The sequence below is a fragment of the Hyperolius riggenbachi genome, chromosome 8, assembly GCF_040937935.1.
Source record: "Hyperolius riggenbachi isolate aHypRig1 chromosome 8, aHypRig1.pri, whole genome shotgun sequence".
Lineage (NCBI taxonomy): Eukaryota > Metazoa > Chordata > Amphibia > Anura > Hyperoliidae > Hyperolius > Hyperolius riggenbachi.
In genome coordinates this window covers 248,740,399-248,764,342 of record NC_090653.1, presented here as the reverse complement: position 1 = coordinate 248,764,342, position 23,944 = coordinate 248,740,399, and the positions used below count along the sequence as shown (strand labels likewise).

General features: G+C 47.0%; 1 protein-coding gene across 6 annotated transcripts in view; it reads left to right on the top strand.

The window, feature by feature from the left end:
• LOC137527734 (folylpolyglutamate synthase, mitochondrial-like) overlaps positions 1 to 23,128 on the top strand; it is a 110,077-nt gene extending 86,949 nt beyond the window's left edge. For all 6 annotated transcript variants that reach the window (XM_068248563.1, XM_068248559.1, XM_068248560.1 and 3 more), the window contains 5 exons: positions 4,708 to 4,806; positions 5,683 to 5,833; positions 8,238 to 8,313; positions 11,880 to 11,946; positions 21,335 to 23,128. In XM_068248563.1, the coding sequence (XP_068104664.1) occupies positions 4,708 to 4,806; positions 5,683 to 5,833; positions 8,238 to 8,313; positions 11,880 to 11,946; positions 21,335 to 21,756 (815 nt within the window). In that variant the 3' untranslated portion in view covers positions 21,757 to 23,128. The remainder of the gene's footprint in view (positions 1 to 4,707; positions 4,807 to 5,682; positions 5,834 to 8,237; positions 8,314 to 11,879; positions 11,947 to 21,334) is intronic.
• The last annotated feature ends 816 nt before the right edge of the window (positions 23,129 to 23,944 follow it).

The following is a 23,944-nucleotide window of genomic DNA, read 5'->3' as shown; positions in this document are numbered from 1 at the left end:
AGTATGTACAGTATACGCTGTTCTCTAGTGCCTGCACTGTGTGCTGATTTACCTCCAGTGTGTACAGTGTAAGGTGTTACTCTGTGCCTTTACTGATTGTAAACCAGCTGTATTGTATGCTGATCCCTGCTACTTTCAGTATGTACAGTATTAGCTGTAAAGCCTGGTACACACATACAATTTTGATTAGCCAATTTTAGCTCTGTTCATAAAATTCATTGGCCTCAATTCACTAAACTTATCTCCTGTCTTTAATAACGCTTCTAGAGTTGTTACCATGGTGATAAGGCATGTAGTATTCAGGAAACATTTTACCTCAGGCAAGCCTAAAGTTAACTCTTCTGTCTTTAAATTAACTCTCCAATCCTTAAAATAACTCCAGATTTAAAGACAGTGGCGGCTCCAGCTTCAGATTTTTGGGGGGGCTCAAAGGGGGCACGAGGGCTGGCAGGCCGGGCTTGGGGGGGGGATTTGGGGCCGCGCTTTGCGCGCCGCGGCGAGGAATTGGGCGTGGTCATGATGTCATGTGGGCGGGGCTAACTGTAATGTAGTTGTACCAGCTAACGTAGTTACATGGAAAAAAAAATGAAGTAAACGCACATAATGACAGGTAGCCTTTCACCAGTAAATGCACATAAGAATCAGCTTTTCAGCAGTTAATGCACGTAATGACAGACAGCGTTTCCCCATTAAATGCACATAAGAGACAGCTTTTCACCAGTTAATGCACATAATGACAGACTGCGTTTCTGCAGTAAATGCACATAAGAGCCTGCTTTTCACCAGTTAATGCATGTAATGACAGACAGTTTCCCCATTAAATGCACATAAGAGACAGCTTTTCACCAGTTAATGCACATAATGACAGACTGCGTTTCTGCAGTAAATGCACATAAGAGCCTGCTTTTCACCAGTTAATGCATGTAATGACAGACAGTTTCCCCATTAAATGCACATAAGAGACAGCTTTTCACCAGTTAATTCACATAATGATAGATTGCGTTTCCGCAGTAAATGCACATAAGGGACAGCTTTTCACCAGTTAATGCACATAATGACAGACTGCGTTTCCACAGTAAATGCACATAAGGGACAACTTTTCACCAGTTCATGCACATAATGACAGACAGCATTTTCCCAGTAAATGCACATAAGAGACAGCTTTTCACCAGTTAATGCACATAATGACAGACAGCCTTTCACCAGTTAATGCCCATAAGAGACAGCTTTTCACCAGTAAATGCACATAAGAGACAGCTTTTCACCAGCTAACGCACGTAATGACAGACAGCCTTTCACCAGTAAATGCACATAAGAGACAGCTTTTCACCAGTAAATGCACGTAATGACAGACAGCTTTTCACCAGTAAATGCACGTAATGACAGACAGCTTTTCACCAGTAAATGCATGTAATAACAGACAGCGTTTCCCCATTAAATGCACATAAGAGACAGCTTTTCACCAGTAAATGCACATAATGACAGACAGCGTTTCCCCAGTAAATGCATGTAATGAGAGACAGCGTTTCACCAGTTAATGCACATAATGACAGACAGCCAGTGTCCCCAGTATATGTAGCCAGGCGTATAGCTGTCCCCAGTATATGTAGTCAGGCTAGTGATGGTGGGCTGGGGGCCCCAGGGCACCTCAGGCCTGGCTGGTGGTGGGCTGGAGGCCTGAGACCTGGCTGGTGGTGGTGGGCTGGGGGCCCCAGGGCAGCTCTGGCTTGCCTGGTGGTGGGCTGGAGGCCCCAGGCTCAGGCCTTGCTGGTGGTGGTAGTGGTGGGATAGGGGCCCCAGGGCAGCTCTGGCCTGCCTGGTGGTGTGCTGGAGGCCCCAGGCTCAGGCCTGGCTGGTGGTGGTGTGGGGTGGGTTGGGGAGTAGAGGGGAGACAGAGAGAGAGAGAGGGAGGGAGGCCCCAGGCTCAGGCCTGGCTGGTGGTGGGCTGGGTCTGGGAGCCCCAGGCTCAGGCCTGGCTGGTGGTGGTGTGGGGTGGGTTGGGTAGTAGAGGGGAGACAGAGAGAGAGAGAGAGGGAGGCCCCCAGCTCAGGCCTGGCTGGTGGTGGTGAGGGGTGGGTTGGGGAGTAGAGGGGAGACAGAGAGGGAGGGAGGGAGGCCCCAGGCTCAGGCCTGACTGGTGGTGGGCTGGGTCTGGGAGCCCCAGGCTCAGGCCTGGGTGGTGAGGGTGGGTTGGGGAGTAGAGTGGAGACAGAGAGAGAGAGAGGGAGGCCCCAGGCTCAGGCCTGGCTGGTGGTGGTGAGGGGTGGGTTGGGGAGTAGAGGGGAGACAGAGAGAGAGGGGGAGGGAGGCTCAGGCCTAGCTGGTGGTGGGCTGGGTCTGGGAGCCTCAGGCCTGGCTGGTGGTGGTGAGGGGTGGGTTGGGGAGTAGAGGGGAGAGAGAGGGAGAGAGGAAGGGAGGCCCCAGGCTCAGGCCTGGCTGGTGGTGGGCTGGGTCTGGGAGCCCCAGGCTCAGGCCTGGCTGGTGGTGGTGAGGGGTGGGTTGGGGAGTAGAGGGGAGACAGAGAGAGAGAGGGAGGCTCAGGCCTGGCTGGTGGTGGTCTGGGTCTGGGAGCCCCAGGCTCACATGTCACATCAGCATCACATGCCCCCCCCCCAAAAAAAAAAATCATTCAAGTTGGCTGCTTACCCCACGGTAACCCACCTCGAGTCACTAGTAGTGACACAGTCTGGTCTGGTCTGGTGTGGCTGGCTGCACTGAGTCCCCGGTGCTGCTGCTGCTGCTGCCACCTACAACGGCTGTTGGTTGGACGGAGCGAAAGTGGCAAGCTTCTCTCTGAAGCTGCGCGAGCCAGGCGAAGGGGAGACTGAGCGCGCTGCACACTACGTGAGTGTCACGTGATGGACGTCGTCACGTGACGTGACTCAAATTTAACTGCCCCGAATGTCCCCTTCCCATGCGGGCTGCTCTGACTGTGCCTGGCTGCACCTGTCAGTATAATTACAGGCAGGGACGTCTGACAGGCCAGCCCTCTTCCTCCTCCTCTTTCCTTCCAAGTTCCGACGTTCTGAACCGCGCAGCCACGGCCCGCCGTGGGGGTGGCTTTAAGGGGGGCTAAGAGGTTGACAGCTGGGGCTTAAGCCTGGGTAAATAACTACAGAGGAGGTAAATTAACTACAGAGGAGGTAAATTAACTACAGAGGAGGTAAATTAACTACAGGAGAGGTAACTTAAGGAATGAAGAGGTAAGATAACTCTCTCACGTGTGGAGGTAAGTTTTCTCTTGCCTTATTATCTCCAGCATGATCTTAGTGAATTGAGGCCATTGTCTGTTGGCCCACTTACTGCACGGGGTGGTAAAATTGGGGGTCAGTGATTGACCAATTAAAATTGTATGTGCGTATACATCTTTGATCTATGCCTATACTGATTGTAAATTATCTAAATAAAGGACAGGGGGTTCCATCCAATATTTCGATGGGCAGGCCCGTTATCTGTAGCTTACACCGCTGCTAAGTTCATGTACATTTGGCCCCACCCATCGCCACGCCCACTCACCTCATGACCACGCCCATTTTTGCCATATACCTCCCCGCCTGGTGCCCACAGGTGCCCCCGATCTCCAAGGACCCTAGAAACGCCCCTGGCCCTGACCATGCCCACTCGGGAGCATTCTGCGTATGAGCAGTTACAGTCTTGGCACAATCAGGGAGGGGGGTGCCCACAAGCGGCACCGTGCATGCACAGTAGTCCACGACTGGCTTAGTAGGGGGCTTTACCGGGACAGAACATGGGAGAATGGAGGGGATAAGATGGACACATAGGAGCTGGCAGGTGAAAAAACTGAGGAAATCATAGGCAAACGCAGGGGGTTGGGGGGGGGGGGGGGTGGAAGGATTACAGCTGTGTCTCTGCCTCTTTAAAAACAAAATGTGTCCCTTCAACAAGTGTGAGTACCTAATTTACTGTGAAGTCACCCCATCTTTGTCTGTGCTCACGTCCCCATTAACCACACCCCAATGAACAAAAACCACCATCGGCAGTGTTTGGTAGGCTGCGGAGCTTCATCTAACATCCACGTTCTACATAATCACTCTGTTCTCAAAGCTCACCATGGACTGCTACATACACACTTGAGATAATTTTATCTCAAGTGTGTATGTAGCCTATTATGCCAGACTTTAATTTGACTTTTAATTCACAGAAGGCCCTGATTTGGTTATAGAGCAGGGAAGATCTTGTGATGTTCAACAGACCTAGACACTGAATGCTTTTAAATAGTGTTTGTCAGGTGGTAAAACTTTGCAGCGTTCACCTGAGTAATAATCAAATTATTCTGATAATTGCTAATTGTTAATAAAAGAGCTGAACATTTTTTGCATGCAGTTTTTTTGCATTAAAATTTGCATTCCTATGCACGTTTTTGCGTGTTCCTTTGTACTCTAGCTAATGAAAGTCAATGGGAACTCGCATGGGATCTGCAAATTTATGCTGCAAGATGTTTTTTTTTACTTCGAGTCAACGAAAATACGACCATAATTTAACAAATTTTAGCAGAAGTGTGATTCTCTGTTGTCTTTCATTAGCTGACCCGGAAATGCTTTTTCACACTTTCGTAATTCACAGGCACATTTTAAGTGTAAACCCTGCCTAATTTTTATTCCGTTAAAGTGATATTCTTTATTTTTTTTCAATCCAGTAATCCATTAGCTGAAGTGAAGCCATCTTCTACTTTTTTCTTCTGTTTAGGATTTGGAGAGCCAAAAGTTCCAATCCAGAGACTTCCCCTGACGAAGTGGCCTCTTCCCCTGGCTTCAGCTTTCCGCCCCAGTCTTCCAATGGTTAATGGTAAGCATTAAAAGGGGGGTAAACCTAACAAAAGGATAAAAAGTCTCTAATCTATCTCAAGCTTGTTCAAGCAGTGGTCTGTTGATCGTGTCTTGTAGGCCCTGCTGGCTCTGTACCTCACTGTAATGGTGGTAGAGCTGTGGAGGCTGCTGGGTCAAACACTGCCCCCCCCCCCCCTCCAATATGTGGACCACAGAGATGGGGATGTTCTTCCTGGCCTAATAATACTGGCAGGTATGGCTTAGGCCAAGCCTCACCAACATGACATCTGCCAAGTCTACCTTGCTTGGTGGGCAGCTCTGGCTGGTCACAGAAGGGCTTATGCTTACCCATTTGTGTCCTCCATTTGCCCATAAACCCACCCATATTTAGTGGTCACTGGAGAAAATGGGCTATGTGGTTCTTGAGCAACCATTCATATCTCTACTGATATTGTACACTATCCTTTTAAGCTCAATCAACAGAAGTCCACACATGTCACGGCTCTCCTGCGCTCTGGGTGCAGTAACACCATCAGGAACTATAAGTGCAGAGTGGAGGGGGCGTTACTAAGGATGAGCAGAGAGGAAGAACTCTTCCTTTCGCCCTTTATTGATGTTCTGCTCAGTCGAATATTACGGGTGAGCAGAGCGGGGGCCACAGGGGGCGCTGGAGGGGGAGGATGGTGCTGTAACATATGTCACAGCACCACAAATAAAATAGAGTTAAACATATGTTCATTAAAAACCAGTTCAGGGGTACTTTAAATCTCCCTGTGTATATACATTTTATTCAGGCATACTTGGATTAAATTGGCAATTAGGCCTTATGGCCAGCAGGAGGCAGTGTCCATCCTACAATACAGTTGTTGTTTGATGTTTATGTTGCCATTTGTAGGCTTACAGGACACGTCGTGGTTGGGACGTGCGCAGGTCCTGCAGCGAGGTCCCATCTCCTATTACATTGATGGAGCGCACACCAGCAAAAGTGTTAAGGCCTGTGTCAGATGGTTCCAGCAGGTGGCGCTGAATGAGGAGAAATCTGGGATGTAAGTACGCTGTGATAACAAATACATTCAGGACAGTTTCTAGGCTACATAGCTCCCATGGCGAGGGTGTAAAAATTGCGCACACACACACACACACACACACACACACACACACACCCTCCCCCATATACCCGAGTACATTGTTGCGATGCGGTAGCCAGATGCAGCCTCCCAGTATAGGTAGCCACAGAAGACTCCAGATGCAGAATACATGCAGCATGTGGATCTCTGAGAGGTGAGTTACTGCTCCCCCCGGCCACTATGAATCCCCCACCCCACCACCACCGCTGCAAGCCTCGGGAAGGGGGGGACATTAACCGCCCGCCTGCCCCTAAAAACGGCTGCATACATATAAAATGGCTCCTGGAAAAAAAGGCACTGGCTATTGCCACTAGTAGAATGTCAGTAAAATTATATATTCATAAAATGTAAAAAGGGATTGATCCGGCACCACAGCAGTGTCCTTAAAAAAGCTTTATTTGTGCAGGCTTATCCATAAAACACAAAGAGTTTTGCCAGCATAACCATTAAAGTTGTTGTAACATACCCAACCTTCGAGTACAGGCTGTGGGGCGGTGTGAGAGCAGAGGTATGCCTGACGTACGTTTCGCTCGATGAGCGTTCTCAAAGGCTCCGTGCGCACAGAGACTTTTAGACAGTTGCCCCTTTGCCTCTGTAGAAGCGCCGGCCCTGACTATCCATCCACTTCATACAAAACTGACAGGACAGGACCGGACCAGAAATGTACAGATTTATGTGTGAACACAGCCATAGAAACACATGCAAAACTCTGATGCCAACTACCAGAAATTGAAAGGATTCCTTTTTATGTGTGAACCAAGCCTTACCTAAACCTACTGTGTGAGATAGGAGAGCCACATTCTTGTATAAAAGCAGGTTTATTCGGATTGACACCATTCAGTCCATCCTACTAGAAGTGCTCTGACTACTGCTATTTTAGCTTTAAAATACTATTGTGAGTCCCTCTGTTCTCTGTTAACTAATTTAGTACCGCGGTGATTGAAATCCACGCCCTGTTTTGGTGGTCTCCTGGCTGGTAGGACGTAGATTTCAATCACCGCCCGCAGTGCGCATCCGCCTTTTCCATCACTCCCTGCCGATCGTGTCGCTCAAACCCGACGAGTCTCACTGCAGCTCACTGGCTCTGCCTGTCTCTGTGACGGCAGAGCCATGTGAGCTGGTCAGGAGCCGATTTCATTGGCTCCTGGCCGTGTCTATCAATGTAAGCTGCTCCCATTGGCTGGCATTGATAGACACGGTCAGAAGCCAATGAAAGCGGCTCCTGACCGGCTCACATGACTCTGTCATCATAGAGACAGCAGAGTCTATGTCAGATAATACAACCAGAGCTGAACAACTGATCACCTGTGGAGCAGGTGATTCAGGTAGTACTGCAGCCTAGTAGTGTTTGGTGCACAGCACAAGGAGGAGTAATACAATTAGTACTGCACTAACGATCCCCTGTGGAACAGGTGATACGAACTGTATTGCAGCCTAGGCGTAGTTGATGCAGAAGGTACTGCAGCCTAAGTGTAGGCAATACAGACAGTACTGCAGCCTAGGAGTAGATGATACAGACAGTAATTTCCCTCACCAGTGGCTAGGCCCACTGGTGCGGGTAGCGAGGTCAGACAGGCAGAGTAGGCAACGAGCGGACAGGTACAGTACAGAAACGGAAGACTGATTCAGCTTCAATAACAAGCAGGGTCGGCAACGTGAATCAGATGGCTGAGGTACAGAATCGACAAACAGGAGGATAGTCAGAGTAAGCAGAAAGTCATAAAAAATAAACAATGCAATTAGTACTTTAAGCTATCAACAGAATCTGGCTAAGTGTGGATCCCCGGCACCGGCCGGTTCTAGCACACTTTGGGATCTGACTAGGGTCTGAGCGCTAACACGATAGCATTTGCAACAGCAGACGAGGAGCTACTGACAGGCCTGTCCTATATATACCCAACCATGCTCCACAGCGCCGCCCCAGTCACTCAGCCAATCCGGACGCTGGCTGGAATCAGCTGACCGCGCGTCAGCTGACTCCCCTCCTAGATGCATAAAGGTCCTGTTGCTCGGCTCGCGCGTGCGTAGCCCTTAACCTGTGAGCAATAGAAGGACCAGGCAAAGTCTCAGCATGTAACCGCGCGGCAGAGGCCGCTGGCTGATACGCGGAGATAGCCGCCATGCCGCTTCTCTCTGCGGCGGTATCTCCGCTATCTATTACAATTTATTTATGTTATTTCTCAATAAAATCCTGTTGTTTTTTTAAAACTGTATAACCCTCCCTCCCCCGTCAGCCTATCAGTGCGATCGGCTGTGATAGGCTTCAGCTATCACTTTAGTGGCATTAGGTGTGTGCTGTAACCTTGATGTAATGTCACTGCAGGGGCTCTGTGGTTCGGGTGCTGGTGTTTAATGCCTCTGGTGATAGAGACACAACTGGCTTCTTGAAACTTCTCCAGGTAAGTCACAATGCACATTATTAATTCCGATACTAACAATAATCTGTTAATTGTACACAAAAATACTCTATATTTCCACAGCATAATACTGAACACAAAGCAACAAATGGTAATTGTTCAACTAAGGCAACAAATGCATACCTCCCAACTTTTTGAGATCAGAAAGAGGGACACTTAAGCCACACCCCTGCCATGCCTCTAACCACGCCCCCTTCCACACCACTATTCACGCATACTATAAAGATTTCAAAAGAAAAATATGTTTTATAATTCAAACCACACTGGTCCTTTCTATCCTGGATCATTTTCTTTCATATTAACATTTGAAAATAAGAAATATATCAATTTAAAGGATGAGAATAAAGTTTAGACCCAATTAAACATATTTTTCTGTAGAAATACATATATTTTCATAGATCTGTACATGAGTCCTGGAAGAGGGGCAAAGGAGGGAGAAAGAGGAACAGGGTTCCCAAAGAGGGACTGTCCCTCCAAATGAGGGACAGTTGGGAGCTATGCAAATTCTACAGAGTAAGTATGTATTAATTGCATACAAAAATTTTGAACAGAGGCACCAAAAAGAATAAAAACATCTAAAACCCGTTTAAAAGGAATGGTGGACTTACCCCCCTTGCAGATTAACAGACTGAAAGCCGTTATTTTTAACCAAAATAACATTTATTCGATGCTCCAAAATGCAACAGTTAAAAACAAGTCCACCATTAACTTCCCCCTTTTAAACGTTTTTTAGACGTTTTTATTCTTGTTGGCGTCTCTGTTCAAAATGTTTGTATTCGGTCTAGTCCACCCTTCTCTCTACTACAGAGAGAAACTTCTTAATACCCGAGTGGGGTCATGTTTCTTATTCTCCCAACCTGCTCTGCTAGTGGTTACCTGTGTGGTAACCCATGCTTGTGAGTAGAACCCTTGTTGTTTTTGTTTTGATTAGCTGAATTGCTACACTATATTGGGCTCTCGGTTTCCTATCTGCATTTTCAAGCATGTATTAATTGCAGGTGAACATGTAAAAATAATTTAAAAAAAAAACCACTACTTGACATTATTGTTCCATCTAGAAATTCCAATACCAGAAAATATTCGGGCTATGATAGGCTCAGGGTCCACATAATCTACAGCAGACAGCTGTCAGGAAATTTATTGCGCTTTCGTTTGATGCATGTAAAATTACACTACCGTTAGGTTTGCTACTAAAAGTTACATTTACCGCATTTAAAAGTATACTTTTTTCCTTTGAAAATTTAAAATCGATTTTCTCAAAAACTATAAGGTCTTTTTGAAAAATTGTTTTTTTCCTCCTATTCCTAATGATCTCCTTAACATATCCTGCAAATTTAGGGTTTCTAGCATTTACGGTGGATTTGCTATTAACCATTAAAGTCGGCAAGTTTTTAAATGTGTATTTTTTTCCTTTGAAACTTTAAAATCGATTTTCTCAAAAACTATAAGGCCGATTTGAATTTTTTTTTCCCTCTTGTAGCCACTGGGGGTCCCTACAAGCTCTGGGGCCCTGGGGCAGCTGCCTCCTTTGCCTCTATGGTAGCGCCGGCCCTGCCTGTTCCTCATCTTTCCTGCTCAGTGTGTGTGTGTGTGTGTGTGGGGGGGGGGGGCCCGAATGACTCAAAGTTACAGAAAGTCATAAACATTGACCTGTTTTAAGACCAAAGGATATTCTAGGATGTTTACACATACACAACAGTTTAGTAACCAAAGCTTCTAATAGAATCAATTAGCACGAGAAAGAAAGAAGATCAATTAGATTGAGAATAATTGTTTTTCTTTGAACTGAGTGAACCGTTAATGCCCTGCAATATCTACATGTATCTGACTACTAATCAGCACTGATCTATATCCTATTGCCCTGTTTTTAAGATTTTATTATATTTTAGGATACTTCCATAAAACAAATGAACATTTTCTGATAGTTCCTGGTGTTTATATTTATGAAGGTGCCCATACATTTGTTAATGTTTCCTGTTGATTCCAGGCAAATCCGATCACTCTGATCTCCAGATATGTAATACAGATTGCTATTACCCTCTGTACTGTGTCCGTAATCAGACACCATAAGGTCACTAGCCTGTGTGACACGGTTCGTTCCCGCATCGAATACGCCGCTCGATTCCCGACGAATCGATTATTCACGAACATTTCTGAGCGCATTTCGATGATTTTTAGGTCGATTGCCATGTAAAGTATGCCAAATCGACCTAACGATCCATTGAAATAAACGAATCGACGGGAATCGAGCGGCGCATCTATGGGAATCGAGTGCGGGAACGAACCATGTGTATCCAGCATAAGGGATGTCTTCAGAGGGCTGAAAGGGATAGTCTACAAGGTCTTCTGCTTTGCCTGTAATGTACATGAAGTCATCAGAATATTGCTGCAGACTGAGACAGATGTGCCACCCTGAAATAATTGCCTTGGGTCGCGTCATGGTAGATCTGGCAGTGTGTGTTTTATAGTGCTCCTTTATAGTGTCCTTCCTCTCCGTATGCAGAGCCAGCATTGGAGTGGTTTGGATTTTAGGAAGATAGTCAAGATGTAGGGTTCCAGGCAGGGTAGAGGTTGGAGGGGGTGCCAGCCAGGATGGAGAGCGATAGTTAGGATGGAGAGTGTAGCCTTAGATGGTGGGGTCACCAGGGTTGAGGTGGGAAGGATGAGGATGATGGGTGCAGGCCATAGTCAGGATGGAGAGGGTCAGCCTAAATATAGAGCTTACACAGGGAGGTGGGAGGAAAGTGAGGATGGAGGGGTCATCCAGGGTGGAGGTAGGTGGGGATGATGGGTGCAGGCCATAGCCAGGATGGAGAGGGTCAGCTAGGGTGAAGGTGTGTGTGTGTGGGGGGGGGGATGAGGATGATGCGTGCAGGACATAAGCAGGGTGGAGAGGGTCAGCCGGAATGGAGAGGTTATCAGGCTGGTGGGAGGAAAGAAAGGATGGAGGGAACAGTGAGAATTGAGGGAATATTCAGGGTGGTGTCAGTTTAGATAATCAAGTCAGTCAGGACATGGAGAATCTGCAGGGGTTGAGGGAGGTAGCTGGGAAGGAATGGTTGGTCAGGGAGGAGGTGTTGGCTAGGAAGGAGGGGTCTCCTGGGGAAGAAAGGTCCACCTGGGTGCAGCGAGAATTAGGAAAGACAATCAAAGGTACATGCAGCATGGGGAGGGTTTGAACTTCCTCTGTGCAGAGTCAGCGCAGTATAAGGTCCATTTACCAGCTGCCTGCCTCATCCCCACCTGATCTCCTTGCCGCATAGTGAGCTGATGTCATAGCACAGAGGGATGTTCCACTAGGACAGAGCCAGGGGGTGGCTGCAGAGAGCAGTTCCTGCACATGTGTTTTGCCAGTCACCGCCAACATGAGTCTTCATGGGCATCAGTAGATGAAGAGAGGGGAGAAAGTGAAAGCAAAGTGGTGCAGCTGCTGCAGCCCTCCTCTGCCCACCAATAACATATAAATCAACCCCATAGAAATGAGATTCTTGTTGGTATAGGGTGACAAGACACACTGTTTACATATTTGCAAATGTCTTATTTTGCAGCCCTGCCATTTTGATTACGCTGTTTTCTGCCCGAACATCAGAGAGGTGTCCGGAGTGGAGCTCGCAGGTAAGAGCGCACGTTGGGCCAGTTGGATGAACCTAATCTTCCTGCTTTACCCAGTCAGAGGTTACATGCACACACATCCTAATACAAATTAATGGGAGCCAGATCTAGCCAGACTTTATCTCAGGGGTGGAACAATCACCCCTGCTATGGATGCAGCTGCAGGGGCACCCGGCGGTGGGGGAAGGCAAAAGACAGCATGCTTAGGGCCATTTTTAGGAGGAGAAGGAGCAGCGGCCACACAGCAGTAGGGAGGGGAGCCTGACTCTCTCATCTCGGGCCCCTGTCAGTGCTCCCCGTCTCCCCCATCCAGAGAAGAGAGCAGCGACAGGGTACTCATCTCTTCCTTGTTCCAGGCGAGGGAGCTCTGCATGCCACCGGTCTTCTACGTCTCCAGTGCCAATGACTCTACTTCCTGATTACTCGTCATACAGAGATCGGGCGGCCAGAGAGAAGCCTGCTGCCAGAGGCGACGCATCGTATGGTGCGAGTGAGCAGGTGAGTTAATTGCACACTGCACCAGCTCTGCAGGGGGGCACAGGAGGGGAGCCCATGGAGAGGGAGGATGATGTCGACCCTCCCTCTCCCATTGTCATCTATACTGTGTCTGGCTACCTATACTGGCTGCACCTATATCTGGCTACCTATACTGGCTGCACCTATATCTGGCTACCTGTAATGGCAGCACCTATACCCGGCTACCTGTACCTGGCTACCTATACTTGCTGCACCTATACCTGGCTACCTTTACTGGTGGCATCTATTCCAGGCTACCTATACTGGCTACACCTATATCTAGCTACCTGTATTGGCGGCACCTATACCTGGCTACCTGTACAGATCTTATATAGTTGGATTCAGCAGAATCAGGGCTCTTACAAAAAGTAACATATCTGTCAGTACATTTAATTCTTTGGAAAAAAACACAACAGAAAAATCTTTTATTTTTTATTTCACTTTTTGTTTAAAATATTTCACTCAAAAATGTTGTTATATCTCCAGAAAAAGTACAACATTTTGTTTCAGTGTTCAAGCCCAATTCATTACGGAAAAAAAACCAATATATAATTTGTCCTATTTCATGTAGGGTTTTCTTGTCAAAAATCCTAAGTAAACCGAATGAGTGCAAAAAGTCTAAAACCTGCTGGGCAGTAGATATTCACGTGTAGGACAAATCGGCTGGCAGAAAAAAGGGTAATAAAGATTTTGAAAACAAAAATTAATTTTACTGACCTGCTCGCCTGTAAACTAGTTAACCACTTGCCAACCGCACGCTTATACCGTGCGTCGGCAAAGTGGCAGCTGCAGGACCAGCGACGCAGTACTGCGTCGCCAGCTGCAGGCTGATTAATTAGGAAGCAGCCGCTCGCGCGAGCGGCTGCTTCCTGTCAAATCACGGCGGGGGGCTCCGTGAATAGCCTACGGGCCGCCGATGGCGGCTCGCAGGCTAAATGTAAACACAAGCGGAAATAATCCGCTTTGTTTACATTGTACGGCGCTGCTGCGCAGCAGCGCCGTAAGGCAGATCTGCGATCTCCGGCCAATCAGCGGCCGGGGATCGCCGCCATGTGACAGAGGACGTCCTGTCACTGGCTGCACAGGACGGATAGCGTCCTGTGCAGCCCGGATCACTGGGCATGACAGGTAGGAGAGGGAGGGGGAGGGAATGTCGCCGCGGAGGGGGCTTTGAGGTGCCCCCCCCGCAACATGCCACCAGCAGGAGCGATCAGACCCCCCCTGCACATCATCCCCATAGGGGGGAAAAAAGGGGGGCGATCTGATCGCTCTGCGTGCCCTCTGATCTGTGCTGGGGGCTGCAGAGCCCACCCAGCACAGATCCCATCAAACAGCGCTGGTCCTTAAGGGGGGGTAAAGGGTGGGTCCTCAAGTGGTTAAAGTGTTTTTGCCTGAAGCCTAGCCAAGTTAGCATTGCTGAAGTGCATGGAGTAGCAGCAGTCATGGGACTGCTGTTGTTTCTCTTTTCTTTCTGTAAATTTATTAGGGTAATTTTTATTTATTTTTTTAAATATTTTTAGAAATCAGTTTAACCTGAAATGACGTATAAATGTACAGTCTCAATCCTGCACATAACTAAACTGTGTTTCTTTTTTTTTTTTTTTACTTTTTTTCCCCCAGCTTTAAGGATCTTTACACTATATAAAGAGTTTAGTTGAATGGGTTGAATATTTTTTAACAAAAAATTGAATTTTCCATTGAAGTGGTATGCAGTGGCGTACCTAGGGCATTTGATACCCGGTGCTGGGTATTACAAAGACACACCCCCCCCCCCCCCCCCCCCATAAAAAAAAAAACAGCAAATGTGGCATGCTAAACGTGACACGGCGGGTAATGCCAGGTGTAGGCTCGCTCCCCCCCCCCCTAAAGTTGTCCTTAGTATAGTGGCACCAGTATAGCTAACAAAAAATGGGTGCGGTTAAAACATGCGGCGCGCACTGCGCGACGTGGTGAAAAATGGGCGTGGCCATGACCGGATGAGGGCAGAGCTAACTAATTTAAAGTGAACCCGGGATAAGAGTGATATGGAGGCTGCCATATTCATTTTCTTTTAAACAATCAGCAGCCCTGCTGATCTATTTGGCTGCAGTAGTGAACTGAATTACACCAGAAACAATCATGCAGCTAATCTTGTCAGTTCTGACAATATTGTCAGAAACCCCTGACCTGCTGCATGCTTATTCAGGGTCTATGGTTGAAAGAATTAGATGCAGAGGACCAGCACAGCAGCCAGGCAGCTGGTATTGCTTAAAAGGAGATAAATATGGCAGCCCAATATTATTCTCACCTCGGGTTCCGCTTAAAAGTGCAACACAAGGACAGTGGGCCTTTCCCCAGAAAATTCACATAATTGTTCAGGTTTTCTCAAGAAAATACACGTAATGTGAACAGATTTGACCAGAAAATAGTTCAATCATGTCGGCAGATTTGCCCAAAAAACACGTTCAATCATGTCGGCAGATTTGCCCAAAAAACACGTTCAATCATGTCGGCAGATTTGCCCAAAAAACACGTTCCATCATGTCGGCAGATTTGCCCAGAAAATACATGCAATCCTGTCGGCAGATTTGCCCAGAAAATACATGCAATCATGTCGGCAGATTTGCCCAGAAAATACATGCAATCATGTCGGCAGATTTGCCCAGAAAATACATGCAATCATGTTGGCAGATTTGCCCAGAAAATACATGCAATCATGTTGGCAGATTTGCCCAGAAAATACATGCAATTATGTCGGCAGATTTGCCCAGAAAATACATGCAATCATGTCGGCAGATTTGCCCAGAAAATACATGCAATCATGTTGGCAGATTTGCCCAGAAAATATATGCATCATGTGGCCAACCTGGCCAGAAAACACTTCAATCATGTTGCAGACCTGGCCAGAACAGTCGATACACCTGCTAATATAAATTAAATAAAAATGTATTCACCTGAAGCAGCAGCAGACCTCCTGTCCCGGCCTCCGTCCGGCGCGCAGCTCCCACGATCCTCTGCAGCCAGCCAGCCAGCAACTGAAACTCCCGCGCTGAGAGCAGGGCTACGGGAAAATGGCGCCCGAAGCCCTGCATTGCAGATTTAGTCTCCAGAGCAGGGCTTCGGACGCCATTTTACTGTAGCCCTGCTCTGCCGCTGTTGGAGCTGCGGGCTGCTGCTGTCAGTGAACTGACACAGCGTCTATTAGACGCCGAAAATCAGTTCACGCTGGGGGTGCTTGGACAATATTAGGCGGTGCTTCAGCACCCAAACCACCCCCCTGGCACCGCCACTGCCCCAGTATAGCTAGTATAGTTGCCCCAGTATAGCATAGTGGCCCCAGTATAGTTTAATGTAGCATAGTGGCCCCAGTGTAGCATAGTGGCCCCAGTGTAGCATAGTGTAGCATAGGTGCCCCCAGTGTAGCATAGTGGCCCCCAGTGTAGCATAGTGGCCCCCAGTGTAGCATAGTGGCCCCCTGTGTAGCATAGGGGCCCCCAGTGTAGCATAGGTGCCCCCAGTGTAGCATAGGTGCCCCCAGTGTAGCATAGTGGCCCCCAGTGTATCATAGGTGCCCCCAGTGTATCATAGGTGCCCCCAGTGTAGCATAGTGGCTACCAGTGTAGCATAGTGGCCCCCAGTGTAGCATAGTGGCCCCCAGTGTATCATAGGTGCCCCCAGTGTATCATAGGTGCCCCCAGTGTAGCATAGTGGCTACCAGTGTAGCATAGGTGCCCCCAGTGTAGCACAGTGGCCCCCAGTGTAGCATAGGTGCCCCCAGTGTAGCATAGGTGCCCCCAGTGTAGTATAGGTGCCCCCAGTGTAGTATAGTGGCCCCCAGTGTAGCATAGGTGCCTCCAGTGAAGCATAGTGGCCCCCAGTGTAGCATAGTGGCCCCCAGTGTAGCATAGTGGCCCCCAGTGTAGCATAGGTGCCCCCAGTGTAGCATAGTGGCCCCCAGTGTGGCATAGTGGCCCCCAGTGTAGCATAGTGGCCCCCAGTGTAGCATAGTGGCCCCCAGTGTAGAATAGGTGCCCCCAGTGTAGCATAGTGGCCCCCAGTGTAGCATAGTGGCCCCCGGTGTAGCATAGTGGCCCCCGGTGTAGCATAGGTGCCCCCGGTGTAGCATAGGTGCCCCCGGTGTACCATAGGTGCCCCAGGTATGAGGGAAGCTTGGAAGGTGGGGTGGCGGGGAGGGGGGCCGGACCCCCCACCTCCCTCACCTGGGTCCCCTCCTTCCGGCGCTTCCCCCTCCTAATTAGCAGCAGCCAGCAGCTTAGCGAAGCGGGCGGGGAGGACTTACTCACCTGCTCCAGGCGATGTCGCATAACGTTATCCTCACGTGACGCTGGTCTCTCTGTCGCTCACTGTGCTTCCGCAAATCAGGAAGCACAGTGGGCGGTGGAGAAGGTGGAGACCAGCGTCAGGTGACGATGACGCTATGCGCCATCACCTGGAACGTAGGAAGTAGGTAAGTCTTCTCCGCCCGCTCCTGCCCGCTCATCAAACTACTGCTAATTAGGAGGGGGAAGCGCCAGAAGGAGGGGACCCAGGTGAAGGAGGTGGGGGGTCCGGCCCCCCTCCCCGCCGCTTTCCCCGCCACCCCTCCTTTCCGGGTTGCTTCCCCCTCCTGTCCTGCCTGCACAGTGCACAGGCCTCTGTGGGAGGCCTTGGTGACACCCCCTGGGGCGCCCGACACCCGGTGCGGGGCGCCCCATGCCGCCCTATGGTATAATCATCAATTTCCATCTACAGTCTAAAGCAGCGCTGGGCAAACTACGGCCCGTGTTTACTGCTTCTCCGTCCCACCGACAGGCGGCCGGATTCTCCTTCTTTCCCTCTCCCTACCTGTAAAATTGTGCGTGGGCAGCGGGGGATTTGAAACTCACCTCGCTCATCACAGATGTCCCACGTCACGTCTCCATGGCAACTGGATGTCACATGACATCAGGAAGCGCAAGTGTATAACACGCCGGCAGCCAGCGTGTGATACGCTGGTACGTTCTGACGTCACATCATATGACGTCTTATTGCCATGGAGACAAGACGTGGGACGTCCATGAGTGAGGTGACTTTCAAATCCCCCGCTGCCCGCTTGCAATTTTGTAGGGAGGGAGGGGTGGAATTTGAAGAATGCGGCCCGTGGTCTGCACAATGAGGCCCGGGTCCAGTAAACTTTGCCAAATGACATGGCTCTGTGCCCTCCTAACCGCCGCTCTCAGCCCCCCCCCCCACACCATCACGCTATAGCCCCCCAAGTTTAGCGACAAGATTTGTCACTAACTCGGAGGTAAGCACAGGGGAGAGGAATACCCTGTTAAAAACACCCGCTAGGTGCATTCCTACAGGGTTTCCTGAGCTGCCATTGGGCAGCTCTCTCTCCCTGCCACTCCCCCGCCTCCCCTGCATGCTATGAGAGACACACAGTCCTTTATGCTGGAAGAAGGCGTGTCAGCTGACCTGCCGGTCGGCTGACATCAGAGGTGACTCACGCCGCTCGGATTGGCTGATTGCTAGGGGGCGCGGCTGTAAGCTCTCCTCGGCTTCTTAAACCTTCACTGGTCATTCGCAACTCGTCTGCTGTTGCGAATACACTCGTGTTAGCGCTCAGACCTTAGACTAGTATCCGGTGTGCTTTGATCTGGGAGGAAACCAGGGATTTCACACAAGACTAGGACTATTGTTATATTGTATTACTGATAACCTGTGTATGATTCTGGCTATACTCTGACCTTGCTATTGCTTATCGATTCTGTACTTCTGCCTATCTGACTTAGTTGCTGAACCTCTGCCTGATAACTCACTATTCTTCTGCCTCAAGTTTCTGTACTGTATTCACCTCTCAGTTGCCGAACCTTGCCTGTCTGACCCCTCTACTCACCAGTGGGCCCTTGCCACTGGTGAGGTGCTCTTTTGACTAATACCCACCAGCTCCTCTGTTGAGGTTTAGTTTAAGTTATACAGCTCCTGTGACTGATAGACAGTACTTTACCAGCTCCGCTGGTAAGGTCTAGTTAACTATACAGTCGCTTGTGCTGACAGTACCTTACCAGCTCCCCTGGTAAGGTTTAGCCAAACTTTATTGACACTCTTGCTGTTAGTACTTTACCAGCTCCTCTGGTAAGGTCTATTATTTATACAACTGTTGCACCAAACACTACACTTCTGTGTCCTCTCATCTATACTGGCATTATTGGTGATACTGCAGATCACCACATAATCAGGTATAGAATCTGCATTATTTGTGATTCTGCAGATCACACAATAATCAGACGTCTGAGTTGCACACCCAATCGTTACAGGCTTGCAAAAGTATTCGGCCCCCTTGACATTTTCCACAATTTGTCACATTACTGCCACAAACATGAATCAATTTTATGGGAATTCCATGTGAAAAAACAATACCAAGTGGTGTACACGTGAGAAGTGGAACGAAATCATACATGATTCCAAACATTTTTTAAAAATAAATAACTGCAAAGTGGTATGTGCGTAATTATTCAGCCCCCTTTGATCTGAGTGCAGTCAGTTGCCCATAGACATTGCCTGATGAGTGCTAATGACTAAATAGAGTGCACCTGTGTGTAATCTAATGTCAGTACAAATACAGCTGCTCTGTGACGGCCTCAGAGGTTGTCTAAGAGAATATTGGGAGCAACAACACCATGAAGTCCAAAGAACACACCAGACAGGTCACTGATAAAGTTATTGAGAAATTTAAAGCAGGCTTAGGCTACAAAAAGATTTCCAAAGCCTTGAACATCCCACGGAGCACTGTTCAATCGATCATTCAGAAATGGAAGGAGTATGGCACAACTGTAAACCTACCAAGACAAGGCCGTCCACCTAAACTCACAGGCCGAACAAGGAGAGCGCTGATCAAAAATGCAGTCAAGAGGCCCATGGTGACTCTGGATGAGCTGCAGAGATGCACAGTTCAAGTGGGGGAATCTGTCCATAGGACAAGTATTAGTCGTGCACTGCACAAAGTTGGCCTTTATGGAAGACTGGCAAGAAGAAAGCCATTGTTAATAGAAAAGCATAAGAACTCCCATTTGCAGTTTGCCACAAGCTATGTGGGGGACACAGCAAACATGTGGAAGAAGGTGCTCTGGTCAGATGAGACCAAAATGGAACTTTTTGGCCAAAATGCAAAACACTATGTGTGGCGGAAAACTAACACTGCACATCACTCTGAACACACCATCCCCACTGTCAAATATAGTGGTGGCAGCATCATGCTCTTGGGGTGCTTCTCTTCAGCAGGGACAGGGGAAGCTGGTCAGAGTTAATGGTAAGATGGATGGAGCCAAATACAGGGCAATCTTGGAAGAAAACTGCTTGGAGTCTGCAAAAGACTTGAGACTGGGGCGGTGGTTCACCTTTTAGCAGGACAACGACACTAAACATAAAGCCAGGGCAACAATGGAATGGTTTAAAACAAAACATATCCATTTGTTAGAATGGCCCTGTCAAAGTCCAGATCTAAATCCAATCGATAATCTCTGGCAAGATCTGAAAACTGCTTTTCACAAATGCTGTCGATCTAATCTGACCGAGCTGGAGCGGTTCTACAAAGAATAATGGGCAAGGATTTCAGTCTCTAGATGTGCAAAGCTAGTAGAGACATACCCTAAAAGACTGACAGCTGTAATTGCAGCAAAAGGTGGTTCTACACAGTATTGACTCAGGGGGCTGAATAATTATGCACACCCCACTTTGCAGTTATTTATTTTAAAAAAATGTTTGGGATCATGTATGATTTTCGTTCCACTTCTCACGTGTTCACCACTTTGTATTGGTCTTTCATGTGGAATTCCAATAAAATTGATTCATGTTTGTGGCAGTAATGTGACAAAATATGGAAAACTTCAAGGGGGCCGAATACTTTTGCAAGCCACTGTAGCTGAGAAAAAAAAAAGCCTTCTCACTACCGTGTTGACACTGCACAGTTCAGCACAGTTCAGCAAAGGCACGCAGACCAGGTAAAAACAGAATATAAATTAGGGGATATATAGTGACCTATTTTAGAATAAAAATGGGTATACATATATATTTGGTGCACTAACTATTTTTTGGCAATTTTTGGGGGGATGTTACACCAACCAAAACAATGATAATTTGATAATAAAGATTTAGCATATCTTTGGCATTCCTAATGGAAGTGGTGTGTGGTTTCACTGACCATTAGGTAAATTGCCAAGCATTTTGCCAGGCAGCTTTTCCCTTGTGCTAAGTATTTTTCCATTCTATGTTACTTTGTACTGTCATTATTAGCAAAAGCTTTGCTTTAACCTAGAGGGTGTGGTACTAATGGAGTCTGAGGACATCCCAAAGGAGACAACCTTTAACCCGTTTGACAAGCCTGACTTGTCCATGGAAAAATAGCTAAAAACGGTATGGATGAGTCAGGCTCGTCCAGCAGTTCTATGGTAGGGTTCCATTTTTTTCACATGCATTTGCGCGTTACAATTTGCGTTCATTTGCAAATTTTCCTGAATTCTAATGGGAAACTACACATGCAGAAAGCTGCACATTTTCTGCCAAAAAGCTGAAGAGTGGGGAAATTGTGGCCTGACAGAAAGGGAAAAATACATGTATTCTTTCTTTGACTTGATTTTGTGCTTGAATTTTTTTTAGTATACTTAAAATGTATACTAGACCCCTTGCTTGACTCATTTTGGTAAGTTACAGGGGAAAATTTCATGAAAATTAATTGAACCACTTTTTGCTCAGAAATCCAGCAGAAATTGAACGCCAGGGAGGTTAAGTAATGTGAAGTTACTGAATCCTGTCTGACAACTCAGAGAAGTGTAGATACATTTACTGTTTATACTCAGGAGGAATAGCCACTGTCTGGAGCAGCTTGGAGAATTCAAATTTTTCTTTTTCTCTTCAGATCAGCAGAATTTCAATGTGACACCGGAAAACGTTCTCATCCGATGCCTGGAAAACCAGGAAACGTGGAACATGCTAATGCAGGAGAGAAGCTGTGATCCCTGGGCCCCCTCTCTGCCTGTGGACACCCTGATTAAGGACAGCCCCCGCGGTTCTCCCTTGCTCCTCGCCCCTTCAGCAGATTATCTCTTAAACTGCAACTCGCTGGTGTTCCCCTGTATCTCACATGCATTGCAATGGGCCACACAAGGGAGGGACCCCAACCTCCCTAGCATGGACTCTAATCTACTCCATCAAAATCCCGTAGCCAGCTCTGGCTCTGTACTGCTAAGAGAGGCAGCGCATATTCAGATCCTCATCACCGGGAGCCTCTACCTGGTAGGCGGAGCCCTGAAACTGCTAGACCAATCTTTGACGCAGTGAGACTGCAGTTATCCAATCCGGTACCTTAATGTTTATATGAACATGGATCTGCCCCCTCTGCTGCCTGATGCAAGTTAACTACTTATCAGAGACTTTCAATGACACCCGAGGCGAAAATAAACGAATACAATAAAAGATTGTATCTATCTTCCTTCTCCTAAAAATGACTTTTTAAGATCTTCCACAGTTTTATTTTATGTTTAAATGTACTTTTTAAGTTGTAACTGTTTTATTTATTTTTTTGCTCAATGAAACATTCCTTGAAGTATGCCAGAGTTAAAATCTATGAACTATTGAACCTTTTTATCTCTTTCCTGCTCTCAGAAGCCATTTTCTGCTAGGAAAGTGTTTTATAGTTGGAATTTCTTATCAGTGAGGGTCATACTGTAGTCATTTCCTGTCTGAGTCAGGACTGAGTCATCGACTTACATACCTGATATTTAACTCTTTCAGGCAGAGGAAGAAAAAAAAGGAACACAGCATAGTTATTTGTGTGCTAGGCACTGTTCATACCCATGTCTATCTCATTATGTCACATGTTACCTCGGGTATCCCTTAACAGCTGTCTTCATGTTTCATTTACCAGAAGCGACCTTAAAAGCATTAGTGGGTGCTGGGATCATCAGTGATCATTACCTCTGATCCATGCCCATTCGTTTTAGTTTTTTTGATTAACAAAAACACTGTTTATTAAATTTCAAGAACAGTGACAATTTACAGCAGTTTGCATCAAAATATATCATAGGCAGGAAGACATCATACATGTAATACAAAATACCATACCTTAGGTATCAACATTATGTTGTCTACTCTACTCTAGACACCCCACAATTTGTAATCTAAAATGTATAATCAAGTAAAGCTATACCAGATTACCATGGCAGGCAATTCAATTCTCAATGTCCTTCTTGTACGTAGGTGGGAAAAAAATTGGATAACAGCCTTGAATATTTTTATTTCATTGCATCACTTATTATCACGGCTATTGTGTTGGGCTTTTAATTCTTTGAACTTTTGACCAACTCTGTAGTCTACCAGTTGGTGGCAGTGGCAGAAGGTATCCAGTAACAATAGCGCCTCATTCATGTCAATACAAATCTTTTCTCTATTGGCGCCAGGTGTATAAAAAGGGCGCTGCATTGATGTAAAACAATTATATTGTTTACAAAAGGGGGCTGTGAAAATATAAAACAACTATATTGCTTGTTATCTTTAACTTTCATTTCCATACCAAATGTATTGGTTACAATAACTCATTATTTAACAAATAATTATTTCTAAAGCTGAATATTTGTTTCTAAAACTGTTCCCTATGCTTTCTCAGAAACAAAGTTGTTTACTTTTCAACATTTTGCAAGCATCTTCCGCTATACTCACCTATTTTACAAATTGTTGTTTTTCAGCAAACTTACTTAAACTTATGTATAAAAAAGTTTATTTTTACATTTTGACTCCTCCATTATCATTTTTTTTATTCTATGTTACATAAAACCATAAATAAACATATACTAATTTATTTTACACAAATTGGGGGATTAAGGTTAGGCACCACCGGTGGGAGGGTTAGGCACCACCAGGGTGGTCTTAAGGTAAATACACCAGTCGGATTTTTCCAAACGACCGGTCGTTTGGACGTCACAAACAGTCGTTCAGCTAATAACACTGGATTTAACCAATTCGCCAAGCAGATCCGTCAAAACCAGCGTTACCAGCTGAACGCCTGTTTGTACACATTTGACATCCAAACAACTGGTCGTTCAGACATCCAAACGAACGGTCATTTGGAAAAATCCGATGTGTGTATGCACCTTTAGGGTTAGGCACCACCAGTTACCGCTTAGGGTAAGGCACCACCAGGTGGGTCTGCTTTCGATTGAGAAAGAGATTGATTGTGAGATCAGTACTGTATAAAATTGATCTCTTTCTCGAAGCACATCAGGACATGCTGGAAATGATCGATCAGTCAATCTGACAGAAAAATTGCATGGTTTGTATAAGCATTAAAAACTTTGGTCTGTTCAATTTTATCATTTGTAATACAGATTTGGCCTTGTTCCTATCAGCAATCACAGAGTGCACAGCAAAGGTGTCACTGGAGTTGGTGTCACCGGTGTGGTAACCCATAGTGTGACCCCTCCTCCATACGCTCCTGTGATGATATACAGTGCAGTAGAAGTGGAGCGTTATA